At 40.6% G+C, this 13,928-nt stretch overlaps 1 protein-coding gene across 11 annotated transcripts in view; it reads left to right on the top strand.

The window, feature by feature from the left end:
- Nucleotides 1-13,928, top strand: part of SPAG17 (sperm associated antigen 17) — a 237,836-nt gene that overhangs the window by 58,866 nt on the left and 165,042 nt on the right. For 9 of the 11 annotated variants that reach the window (XR_003522719.2, XM_027609136.2, XM_035727150.1 and 6 more), the window contains one exon: nt 6,583-6,714. The exons of 1 other annotated variant lie outside the window; for it this stretch is intronic. Coding sequence is in view for 8 of the 10 variants with exons in the window: in XM_027609136.2 (XP_027464937.2) it covers nt 6,583-6,714 (132 nt within the window). In the remaining 2 variants the exon portion in view is untranslated. Of the gene's footprint in view, nt 1-6,582; nt 6,715-8,989; nt 9,062-13,928 lie in introns of those variants that run through there. One more of the 11 variants, XM_027609182.2, reaches the window with a different exon arrangement.

The following is a 13,928-nucleotide window of genomic DNA, read 5'->3' as shown; positions in this document are numbered from 1 at the left end:
CACGTGCAGACTCACGCACACACAGACAAGTCCCCGGTCTTATTCCCGGCGCCGTTTCCTTTGTCTTTATTCTTCAACATGGTACCCAGCTGCCCCCTTACTCTTTTTCTGTTCCACCCACCCATTCACTCGCCCTCTCTGATGCTCCCTGGATCCTGATCCGAGGGAGATTTCCATTTTCCCTTCAGATCCTTTCCTCTGTATGACCCAGTCCTGGAATCCATCAGCAACTCCAAGCAGTGAGCCCCGAGGGCGGGTGCCTGGGAAATCTGTCAAGGCCCTAATGCTGGGGTCACTCTGGGCCTCCCAGGAGAGAGCACCAGGAACACAGAACCCGTATTCACCTTCAAGCCAGCCGTAGGCACTGCCAGCTTTCAGGTTGGCAAGAACAGCCACCTCCCACCCTAAATGCTAAACAGCCGCACCTATTACTTATTATTTGAAATTATTTCACAGTTTCTAGTCCCTTTCATCCTGTAACTAAGGGATAAAATCTTAAAATACAGCTAACTCGCTGGAATGAATGAACTCCATTCAAAGTGAGTTACCAAGTGAAAGCTTTTCTATTTCGGTGGCAAGAGGGATTTGGAAGGCATCAGGCATCGGGGACTTAGAAGGAGGAAGAGCACAGCAGAGAAGAAAAGGATAGCGCGAGGAAGCCAGAAGCAAACTGTATCTTCCCATTTTTGCCCCATGCCAGCCCTGTTCATCTTCACCTTTACTGGGGCAAATTTCCCTGGTGGCCAGAAACAAACACCTTGGCCTGGGAGTCATAGATTTCCGTTACCTTTCACCCTGAGCACTGTGTAAATCTGAATATACCATTATTATTTAATAAGTGCATTTAAGCATTGCCCACATTAATAAAATTTGCAGAGATGGTGCCAGGTAGGATATCTTTCTTTTCAGTTTTGGAGGAAAGGGACAGAGTGATGGGATAATGAAACATAATTTAAATGAAATACTACTTTTTGTCTACCTTTTGCTCTCACACAGACCTCCTCTGACCAAAACAGTAGCCACTAGCTACATGTGGCTATTTAAATTTTAATTTTATTTATTTATTTGAGAGGAGAGAGAGAATGAGAGATAGAGAGCACGAGAGGGGGGAGGGTCAGAGGGAGAAGCAGACTCCCTGCTGAGCAGGGAGCCTGATGTGGGACTCGATCCTGGGACCCTGGGATCATGACCTGAGCCGATAGCAATCACTTAACCAACTGAGCCACCCAGGCGCCCTAAATTTTAATTTGAATCAACTAAAAAATAAAACAAAAAATTCAGTTCCTCACTCAGATGAGCAATATTCAAGTGCTCGATAACCACATGTGGCTGGTGGCTATCATTTTGTACGGCACACAGAAGATTTCCAGCATCACAAAAAGATCTGTTGGCATTGATCTAGACAAAGACAGAAAAGCTGGAGAACACTCAGTGCTAAGGAGGGGGGTGGGGAAACACATCCCTTCACAGAGTGGTGGTAGGAACAAAAATGCTGTGAACTTTTCAAATGTCAATTTGGAAGGAGACATAAATATTTAAAATACACGTGCACTCAATCAAAGGAAAAACCTGAAATGGCCAACATGTCCATCATTAGGATACTGGTAAAATACATGCCCCAAATGTCCATACAATAAGAGACTATGAAAATAATTTAAAAATATAAACATAAACAATACATGTCAGCACGGAAAGCTGTCCTATAACTTTGTATGTAAAAATGCAAGCCACTTGGCCATGTGAAAGCATGATCCCAGTTGTATTAAAACATACAGGATATACATACGTATGTTTATTTATGTACAGGAAATTACATAAGGATACACAAGGGTTTCCTTCTGGAAAGAGGGCATGGTGAAGTGGGTTGAGGAAGCGTTTTCTTTTCATTGTACATCCTTCTGGTACTGTTTGGACTTTTCACAGTGACGATGAACTATCACACTTAACCAGTCATATATTAAGGAAATGAACTGCTCAAAGCTATGTGATAACGAATGAAAGAATACATACATCCCTAGAAGAGTTAGATCTGTGCGTCAAAAACCTGTTTGCTCAGTCCTGTGCTAGTTGGATGGAGTCAAGGCACTGGATTGTGCTCCTGTTCAAGGGGTCTTTGCATATGCAAATGAACCCTACATCATGACTCAAGGATAATAGGTAGAATGTGAAATCATACCCTCGAGCATTATTTCTGCTGCTGTAACAAACCTCATGGACCCCCCCCCAAGGAGGGCCCTGAAATGAAAAGATTTTTTTTTAGAACTGGTGGCTACTTGGAGTTCCTAGAGGGATATCTTCCCTCTGCTCACCCCTCTCCCATCACCCCACCATCCTCTGCCCCTCATAACCACACTTTTCCCTCCCCTCCACCACCTTCTTCTGCGGCCTGCTCCAAGCAGGAGAAACGCAGATCCAAAATCTTTATCCTTCCTCAGAACTCACCTGTATTGAGCATGACCAAGCTGGCACTGATTCAAGCTGTTCTGTATGCTCTGTATGCCTCCTCGTAAGCTCATGGGGGAAACCAGGCAGCAGACCTCATGAAGTCCTAGCTATCATCTATCTATCCATCTGTCTACCTATGTACCATCTGTCACATATACATGTACACAAACATATGCATGTATGCCTATGTGTTTGCATGTGCACACACTTGCACACAAGCATACATCTGGTTTCCATGGGCATCTGTGAAGCAGTTCTAACTGTTGTCCAGGCAGATGCTGTGCTTACTGCTAACGTGGGAGGAAGCACAGAGAGGAGGGTTGGGAGAGGGAAAGAGAAGTGTCTGTGGGTGGGCCTGATCCCCAGGCAAGGAAAGAATTTGGCTCATTTGATATATTTTTGTTGGACCAGCTCATTAGATAGTAAATATGACATAAGTCTTTGAGCCAGGTCAGTGATAAAGAGGGAAACGTTTTTATTTCTTAGTATGCTCAGAATCACACGTTTTCTAACAGACAAAGGGCATCTATCCTCAAAATAAGATCTTCACAGATGTGAAAATGCAGATGTGTCCTCTTTCCTCAGCTGCACTCCCAAGCTAAGTTTCCTCTTACAGCAGGCTTTCCCAGAACAAAACACCTCTGGTTGATTGGCCTGGACTTCCCCCGCACCCACCCACCCAGCCCTGGCAGGCCCCAGGGCCCGGCCTGAATAGATCCAGGAGACACATGCAGGCCTCACCTGGCAACAGTTTTACTCCATTTTAATGAGTCTCATTTGCCCATAAGACTTGTTTTTAAGTTTCTGGCTCGTGCCAGGCTCATTTATTTGGTATTTAGGCTTGATGAGTACCCAGGTTTTAACCCACTTAGAACTGTTTTTCTGCCTCACTCTAGAAACTCCGGTTTTTGTCTGATTATTCCCCAACCCTGACCAGCTGATTGTTCCCATTTTCTCTTGTGTCCCTTATCATCCCAATAACTACCACCCTTGTCAGTGTGTCTCCTCAGCACGCACACACACATGCACGTGCGCATGCACGCACATTTACTAGATACTGGACGAGTAGCCTTGACAATGATGGAAGGTTAAAAGCTTGTTTATTATGTCAATTACTTCAAGTAAGGTGAGGAAGGAAAGTCTTTCTGGAATGTTCCGTGAGGAGTTGCACTTCCTTCTAAATGCAGTTTTTTCTTCTTCCCTCAAAGACTCATCTTTTGAATAAAGGCCCTCTAAGGAATTGTTTTTCATCTGAGACCAAACCACTGACTCCTGATGGGGAAGAATTGTGAATCATGGAGCGTGAGAAGAAAGACTTTTTAGTAGAAATGAATTTGTAAATATCTTTCTTTCTCTGCCTCTCCTAAGGGTGACCCACAAACCATAAAAATTTTCAGTCTCAGATTTTGAGTTCAGTAGAGACTTTCATTTTCATGAATTATCCCAAGGATTGGGGCGCCTGGGTGGCTCAGTTGGTTAAGCATCTGCCTTCCGTTCAGGTTGTGACCCCAGGGTCCTGGGATCGAGCCCCACATTGGGCTCCCTGCTCAGCGGGAAGCCTGCTTCTCCCTCTCCTCCCCACTTGTGCTCTCACTACCTCTGTCTCTCTCTCAAATAAATACAGAAAATCTTAAAAAAAAATTATCCGGAGGATTCACCCCGTCATTCCCTTTGGGGGAAGCACACAGGGAAAATGGCATGTGCGGGAGTCAAGTATCCTCTGAGCAGCCCTGAAGAAGGACAGGCATGCCCGGTTTCTGCCCCTGCTCGTGGTGCCACGTGCACTGCTGTGCCTTATTGGCATGGAGCCTGCCTCTGCATGGGCTGCCCCGGGGGCTGTTCAGGGAGGAGGGAGCGTCCATCAGGCCCTCCCCAATGCTGCCTCGCCCCGCCACTTCTCTGACTCACTGTGTGTCCATACATCAGAAGAACACAGGTACCAGCGATTCCAGTGACACTTCCCATCACTAATCTCCCCATTTCACAGTAGGATATCACGATTATTTTGATGCTATGCCAGATTTTTGTTTTAAAGAAGCTCTGCACAGACAGTTTCAGATGGACCAGAAATAACTTTTATGGCCTGCAAAATACCTTTCTCTCGGGACATTTTGTTGTGCTTTGAATACATTTTAACACAGTGAGGTAACATTTGTAGACTCACAGAGACACGGGATTAGAAAGCAATTCCACAGACATCCCATCCATCACCATGACGCCAGGCAGCCTTCACCCAAACCATCCCAGACAAAGGTAAATATCCTGTGTTCACAGGTCATCAGGAAAAGAGACTCCACACCACTCTTGGGTAACCCATTCCAGTGTTGACTTCCCTTCAACGATGTCATTATATTTGTATTACCGGGAAACGCCCCGTACTAGACTGCTGTTAAGTTTCTTAAAACCCAAATCTGTGTATTTTGAACCAGATGTCACAAAACAGCCTGACTGTCAGCACACTGTTGAACTGGTATTGAAAAATGTCATTGCAAACCAAATACATCTACCCTTGGGGCTGGACCCAATTGGACAGCTTTCATTTAACGTGTGACCATCTGTTCCCTTAGGACTCCCCTCTTGAATCTGGTCATCATTAAATGGTGAGGCTCTGCAGGTGTACCCTCATGCTTTCCTGCTCCCAGAAATCACAGCCGTCATGTCCCTTTCCCTAAATCGTGGAAGCAGAAGCAGAACCGCTATAAAAAGCCAAGCGCTTTGTTCCAGGGAGGGTGTTTGCTTAGACACACGCAAAGCTTTCTGACACTTGGTTTGTCCCTTTGGTTTTCAGAAACAGCAGCTTTAAAGGAGTCCCTTTTCCCTGGCCCTTCCCCTTCTGCAATGCAATACGGTCTCTAAGAGGTCCAGTTACATTTTGGCTTGGAATAATCCACAGGGCCTTCCGCAGTTAGAAGCAAAATAGCCATCTCCCCTTCTTTCCACTATTTCCTTTGGCAAAGTGGAAAGTCATCAGGAACCGGATCGGTCAGGAAAGCCCTGACCAAGAGCTGGTATGAACCTCAGACAAGACACAGCCTGATGAGATGCGTGTGCACAGTCATTGTCTGAGACAGAGGGTCTGAAATTGACACCATATGCGCCCCGAGGAGTAATTGCTCCAAGGGGCTGGGGGGGGGTGGGTAGAAAAGCAACATGTCAGAACATTTTAGTAACACCTAATTCATCTCGAGGTTATAAATAAATCGTAATGCTTGCTTAAAAACAAAAGTCGAAAAATACTTTGACCAGATTACTTTTGTGACAGTGCTTCCGGCAGAGGTGAACTTTATTAGGGAGAGGACATGAATACAGAGAAACGCATAACAACGTTTTATGGTATATTTTACATGATTTTATTTTTTTGCAGTAAATAAAGTGGTTATAGGGCTCCAAGGAAAAGGGCCCAGATGTTAGAGAGTTGTGTGAAATTTAGGGGAAACAAGCTGTAAAAAGCACAGTCATAAAACAGGCTGTCAGTGCCACACATCTGGACAATATAGCTGTATGTTCCTAGTGGCTGTCGTCACCCAAAGAAAACTCAATAACCTCATTTCACCCCAATTAGGCTGCATACCAACAGGATCAACATTAAATTGCAAGGGGGCGGGGAAGAAACATTCCTATGGCGCCTCTGTGTCAAGCAGTTTTTATCTTTCATTTGAATTTGGTCACCAAGAAGTAAAAGATTGCTAACATGGCTATTTCCATTATTATAAAACACTATTTAATTTATGCTGTCGTAATAAGTCAAAGTTTGACAGCTTAGAAGATTGGCTATGCCAAACAATAGACTTTCTGTAGCACGAAACTGACCTATCAGTCATCCTATAGGGAGCCCCGGCATATCTTTCCTTACCCCTTTTTTGGGAGTCTGAGTCTAGCCCCATGGTGGGAAGCACTCTCTGCCTCATTGGAAAAATAAGTTCATTTTCACACAACCCAATTTCTGTAAAGTAGAAGATAAATACCCCCTTCTATGGCAATGGGGCATTTTTCTCTAATTCTTTTGGCCAGCAGTGAGGTACCTTTGCAGTAAGACAAATATTACAAAACTGAAATACCATTTCATCTTTTCATCACCAACACCTGAGCCAAAGGTTACAAAATGCCACTTTTCCTATTAATTGTGTTTTTCCATAGGTGTTAATAGCAGCAAAGGCAATTATGGACAGTGGAGAGAAATTAACTCTACCACTGATAGGGAAACTCTTGAAATTTCAGCTTCTCCAGATTAAAATGAAGGACCAGCAGCGACGGGAAAATGAAAAGAAGGTACTGTATGATGGTGGGTCTTCTAAAGAGGGCAAACAGGGGAGAAAACGGGAGCCAGGTTTCTCCAGGTCACTTCCTCTCTTCGTAAGCCTTCCATTAAGTGTTACCTGGCACAATCAGCTGTCGCCTCGACAACAGGGAAAAGGCCATGCAAAGATCCATTGGAGGAATTCTGTTTTCTCAAAGGCAGACGCATTAAAAATAAATTCCCTTGTGCAGAAATAGGACAACAGTCAGAGCATGTGCCTGAGGTTGTTTTCCTAGTAGTCTATTTCCATGCTAGTGGCAAAGAAGGGACTCAAGGAGAGACGGAGTCAGGAGAAGTAAATGTCATGTGAAAAAACCCGCAAAGTCAGGCTCTATTTAAAATATTTTATCTGATATTCAGTAGGAGTTCCATTAAACTAGCAGGCTATATCCATACCTTCATCATAATCTGAATATTTCAGCAGCAATCCATCACTTCTACTCCCATATCACACACCTGATTGTTTCTTATTTCTTCACATGTAGATTTTTCATTTGCCGATGGAAATCAATCTGTGTGTTTTCCAAAGATTCATATTTTCATCTGAAAAAATAAAATAGCCTAAAATACCTTTAGCAAAATGATGCCAGGTTCAAACCCATTTGTTATTATCATTACTCAAAATAAGAGAGGTTTTTCTTATTTTCCCAGTCATGCTGAAATGTTTTTGGAAAGCCAAATGCTTTTGTATGTACATGTGTAATGTGTGTGTGCGCACATGTGTATATGAGATGGATTTCCAAGTAAGCTGTTTCTTTATGCCTTTCGGTAGAAGAGGTAAAATCAGTTCTTGGAAGAAGAAAGAGAAAAGGGAACATGTTCCAGTAATACCTTTTCGAGACCCCCAAATTGAGGTTTCCTATTTGAATTGGACTCTTGACAGGATAATTGTAGGACAAAATAATAATGCCACCTTAGATTTGCAGTAGAGAGCTTTATGTTTTTCAAAGAGATTCCCCATATAGCATCTTACTAGGGAGGCACGTATTGTTCCTGGGGAAAATTCTACTCATACGAACACAAATGATGGTCTAGTTTTCCATCTATCGAAGCTCTTTTCATCATGTTCGGGAGATTTGTACCTCAAGAAATACTTGGGGACATTAAGACTTAGCAGAAGAAAAATCGGAAAAATTGAAACTAGTATAGAAACATCTTTTCTTGCGTTTTTAAATTCCAATGTGACATGGGAATCTGAATTATAAGAAGTAGACTGTGAGTCCTGTGAAAATCTCTGCACCTTCTGTTTACTCTGGGCTTTCCCACCGCAGGGGCAAATATACATGCTACAGAGTATCAGTTTACTTGTTTGCCAACTATTTTAAGTCAGCAATTGTTTGTAATAGGAATAAGTTTTTTTTTTTTTTTTTAGCAGAGTCTTTTTTTTTTAAAGATTTTTATGTATTTATTCATGAGAGATACACAGAGAGAGAGAGAGAGAGAGAGAGGCAGAGGGAGAAGCAGGCTCCCAAGGAGCAGGGAGCCCGATGCGGGACTCGATCCCAGGATTCTGGGATCATGACCTGAGCCGAAGGCAGACGCTTAACCATCTGAGCCACCCAGGGAATAAGTTTTAGATTTCAGTTCCCAAATTTTAAGTAACAGTACATGGAATATCCTGGCAGCTCAGGAAAAGTTTTTAAAGCTAGCGACAATATAAAAATATTTCTGCAGTGATTTTGCTCAGCATTTCTCTGAAATGTGAACTATAGTAATACAGTTCTGAGATTCTGAAGATATGGAAATAATCTTAGTTCATTTTTGAAAATTCAAAAATCCAAAGGAATTGGGGCTTGAATTTTAGATTTATATTTATGCATATATATATACATATATATATATGTAATAGATGCCTAAGAGAACTCTGAGCAATCAAGAGCCAACAATTACATAGTCTAATTTGATGTCTTCCTTAGATTGGGCTCCCAAAACACCAGCCCCAAATCTCTCAGTTGCAACCATATGAGTAAGTGCTACGTAAACTGATGAAAACTGATTGGAACGGAGTACTCTCCAAAAATACTCATGGTAAAGGCAAGACGAAGAGAGTTGTTGGAGAGATGATATAATCTCTGTTCATTTCAACACCACCACCCAACCAGTTAGAACGATTGAAGTTAATGCTTGTCAGCCAGTGAGTTTGGCATAAAACAAAATAAGTATAAAGTATGGAAAACTGACCCATGCTGTGGATTAGAAAATGTGAAAAAGAAAAGAGGACTTGACCCAGTTTCTTCCTTTCCCTGAACCCAGGATCGGATTTTGAGATTCCTACAAAGGCACTGACTGTCTCTTCAACTTTTAACAGCAACCGGAAATGTATGTAGATGTTTTCTTTCAAATGTTAATTATGTTGCTGACAACTGTGCAACCCAAATCGTGTTTTGTTATCTCCTTTGCTGAATTTTCGGAATTATATTTTTAAAAATGAGTGCTTAAAAAATATCCATAGCAGGTAATTACCGAAAAGACTAGGGAGAAGATGTGGACAAAAGTAGCTAATATAATTAGGTCCCTTTCCTTTACCCCCAGTGAAATAAATAGATCATTATATGTTTGATCCTGTTTTAATCAACCAAAATTTTTCTTAAAAATAGGTGGCGAAAAAGAAAAATAAGTGGTGAATAATATAGCTCCAATTGCCAAACACAGTAAAAATATCATTTTTTTAGATTCCACCTGATTTTAATAATCTGTAGCACTTTAGTGTGGGCTCTGTGTACCATTACATTTGCTTTGTCCATGAGGAAAGTTTGCTGGCTAATTCATATTATAAAAAATAATACAAGCGAAGATATTTTTTAGAAGAAGAGTTTTGAAGCCTTTATCACATGAATTTCTGAAAGGCAAATGCCTGCCTCTAATTGCAATTAAGTTGAAAATATTTGAAAACTCTGATCTATTTGGAAACACCTTATTGGTTCCTCCTAAATATACATGAAGAAAACATATTCCATTGCTATAAATATATTTTAGAATTTCAGAAATTCTGAATGACTCTTTCATACCGTTAATCCCAAATTAGATTTTGTTATATCTTAAAATCTGAATGAGAGTGTTTTGTTTAGAAATGACTTTTCCTTCCTTGCGCATATCATTATCGCAACATTTATTGTGCATTTTTAGTTCTATCATTGTCAATCTGTTGTTAATTATTAACAAACATTTATTGAAACAAGCATTTAGAGAAACAACATACTAGGCACATATATTTTCATAACGTTCATTATAATTTTAAAAAAACTATTTGGTTTCTATTCTGAATGTTTTAATGTAGTCATTATCTAAATATTATAGCATAGTTCACATTTTTGCTTCTGTTTCACTCCAACTTCCACAATATATATTAACTTAAACATTTACTTAAAGCCAAAGCACTTTATTGTGAATATATTTAAAATATATTGAGAATTCAACTAAAGGAAACACAATCATAAAAAAAAGAGATGTAAAATGGCTATAAAAAAAAATTAACCCTTTAAATAATCAGCCAAACTAAATCTAGTCTTCCTATGCCTCTGCGTCCAGTTCAGAAAATTTGCATAGGTTTTAGGAAAAGATCCAAATATATTCTAACTGTGCTTTTAATTTGTGAATTCAAATAACCAGTCCATAGTTTCTTGAATATTGGTTTAGCATATCTTTCTTGTAAAAGCAGAACAGTGCTGTCTCTTTCGGGCTCATATACTTAGTACACGTTGCCTTATTTTCCAAAGTACTAGAATCGGAGAGAAGGAAGGTCGGCAGTCGAGAACTATGCAGAGATGGTATTGGCAAACTTTTCTTAAAACAACCCCAAATTAAAAGTACGTAAATGTGGCAAGACATCATCCTGAAGCCACAAACAACCCAAAGCCTGCTCCAAAGGAGGGACGAAGAGAAATGAGGGTAACTTTCACAGACGTTTTAGAGCTTACTCCAGTTGATACCCCCAAATACTGGAAACCAGCCAATGTAATGCCATTTTGTGTGTGTGTTTTGTTTTAAAAGAAAGGCCATTGGGACATACCAGGAAATTACAGGCTGGTTAGTTTTGATTCAGTTGTGGTTAAAATCTTCAAAAACTATTTTAAGAAATCAAACAGAGGAAGAGCAGAAACTCAGTTTAGAGGGACCCGTGTGGCTTCAGGAAAGGAATAACTTGCCTCACTAACTAGATGGAATTCTTTGAAGCTGAATTATCAAAATGAGGATACTACCAACAAAACCATTGGATCTAAAGAGCTACACAAGTCGGCAATTCAGGGTAAATAATCAATGACTCCCTGGCGAACTGGTCTGTAGAAGAGAAGTGTTTTCCTAATTGGGATGCTTTTAATTAATGAAAACTTTTTTATGGACTTCAGGAAAAAATATAAAGAAACACCCGTATTTAAAAGAGAGTAGTATTTTTATTTTTATTTTTTTAAAGATTTTATTCATTTATTTGATGGAGACAGAGAAAGCGAGAGAGGGAACACAAGCAGGGGGAGTGGGAGAGGGAGAAACGGTCCTCCCCCCCAAGGAGGGAGCCCAATGTGGGACTCGATCCCAGGACCCTGGAATCATGACCTGAGCCGAAGGCAGACGCTTAATGACTGAGCCACCCAGGCGCCCATAGAGTAGTATTTTTAAATACAAATAGCTAGTTACAACAGCTAAGGATAATATTAGGTACCGTTATTGACTCTTTGGCATTATACTAAGCTCTTTACACATGTTATATCATTTAATCTTTCAAATGACTTTATGAGGTACAGAGTATTATTCTTGATTTGCAGATGGGGAAACTGAAGGTGTGAAAAGTTAAGCAACTTCCCCAAGGTTAAAGAGCTACTCATAGGTGTAGCTGGGAATCACATCCAAAACTGTCAGACACTAAAGATCATGTTCCTAACCACTGTACAGACGCCTTCCGAATGTGTCTCAGGAATTGTGCACAATGGCACTCTTGGCTCACACTCAGTAGAGTGCCTGCCCAGAGATGTTTCCCTGTAGGAGGCATGGCTTTGCTCAGTGATCTATCATCAGTCATCTGGTCCCACTAATTACACTGCCTACAACATCCTGAGGGAAAGTGTGGGGACAAGTCAAGGAAAGGAACAAAGCTCTCCAAAAACAAAACCCACAGAGCTAAGCAACCACTGGTTCCCAGGGGAATTCTGACTTCATTTCTGGTCGCATTCCCCTGTCCAAAAATCACCTGGTCTTTGGGCTATCTCTTAGAACTAGACTTCCTGAGATTATTCCAAACAGCCTCACCCCTCTCTCTACCCTTCTGCATGTTGAGGTAGGACTACACTGGCTGATCCACTGTTAAAACCTCTGAGTCACATAGAATCCTGCAGGAGAGAGACAGCAGATAGACATCAGACCCCCCCCCCCCCCATCACCAACCACAGTCATGGCCATGTTTTGATTCGGTGGGTTAGGAATGGCACCTGAAGACGGCAGTATGGCACCCCAGGATGTTCCACAGGGTTCTGAAGATTGCATCATTGGGTCAAGGGAGCCCACACATGCCTAGACTTACATTTTCTACACAACAGCAGCTGTCTGGAAGGGCAAGCTCCTAACTCAAGTGCATTAGGTTTTCTGTTTGGCAGGGGAGCAGGGAGGAGAGCAGAGGGGAATGAACAAATAGAAAAGATAGAAAAGGAAAAACAACGTGTTCATAATGCCATGATGCCATTACAATTAATGTTAACATTCTGATCATGTTTCTTTCTGTGAATTTGTTTCTTTACATAATCATTGTAAATTAAAATATGTCATAATTTTACTCATTACCTCAGCATCCACATCTATCATTATTGTTGGTTGTAGGATATTCTATGACTACCATAATTATCTTAACCATTCCTCTATTATTAAACGTTTCAGTTATTTCCATATTTTTTATAATAAGCAATGTTGTTATCAACACCTTTATAGTATAGAATTCTTCATATTTTGGATAATTTCTTTAGCATTGGTTTATAGAAATGGATTAATTGGGCCTCAGAATGTTCCCATAACCTGTTTCCAAAGTAGGTTCTAGAAGCGTTTAGACCCAGTTCTTCATTAAAAAAAAAAAGCCCTTCCGGCCCGTCAAATGAACTTGGAAACCACCATATGCACAACTCTTGGAGGTTTAACAGCATATTAACTTATTAAAGATGGAGGAGTTTCATGAAAATAAATCTGTTTAATATTGTTTAATCTACTCTCAACCATACTTGACGCATACATTTCTTTCAGCCCATCTATTTCCCTCATATCATCTGTGACCATAAGAATAGATCGTTCGTGAGGCAGAGTAATCTCTTGAAAGAGATCTGAAAGAAGACAGACCTAGTTTCTCATAAGCCACATAATAATATTGACTTAGTTACTTAACCGCCATGAACATGTTTTCTTATCTATATCCTTAATAATATTATTGTGGGAATCTTATGACAGAAGATATGTGAAATCACAACATACTACACAAAAATGCAGATGCGCTGTTATCTATAAAAAAAATGACAAAGTAGAGCTATTTACTGGCAGTTCCACTTTTACTGTTTGCCTCCCTTTTATTTTGATAACATAACAAATATTTGTCAAGGTTTTTGAAGGTAGTTGAAGGCATTCAAATGTTGGCATCAAGAACCATTTAGAAAATAAAATACAATCTAAAATCTTTTGAAGTGTCAAATAACTAGGTTGCCTGTTAGAGAGAAGGAAAATTTTGTATTTTTCCCTTTAAAAAAAAGTGAGAATAACAAGACTGAGGATTCTAGGTAAGTGTCGCTTGATACTCAATTAAGTATGTGACATGCTAATACTTCTTTTGGTTGTGGCTAAAATAAGAGGCCCACATCTGCTATGTAGCTTAACTGGGTAAAAAATCTCTTTGCCTAGCCACAGCCTTCTCACAGTAGGGGGCATCCAGATGCTTTTTGTAGCAGTGTGTTTTAAAGAAAATGCACTCTGTAAGGAGTTTGACTCTGCCTTCATATGCTGGGGAACAAGTGTTCCCCAAACATGGTGGAAAGAGGGCCCTTTAGGATACACCCCTCCTAAATTTTTGTCTTGAATTGGCAGGATCCCCCTGAGTTGTTTTGTGCAGATGACTGTAGAATGAGAACATGCTACCCAGCCAGAAGAAAAGTTGGTGTGAACAAATTTTAGTTTATGATTTAGGAAGGGGTCAAATTTGGTGAATGCTCAGCTAATCTGGTTC

This window comes from Zalophus californianus, chromosome 4 (genome assembly GCF_009762305.2).
Source record: "Zalophus californianus isolate mZalCal1 chromosome 4, mZalCal1.pri.v2, whole genome shotgun sequence".
In the NCBI taxonomy this organism is placed as follows: Eukaryota; Metazoa; Chordata; class Mammalia; order Carnivora; family Otariidae; genus Zalophus; species Zalophus californianus.
This window is presented reverse-complemented; position numbering and strand designations above follow the sequence as displayed.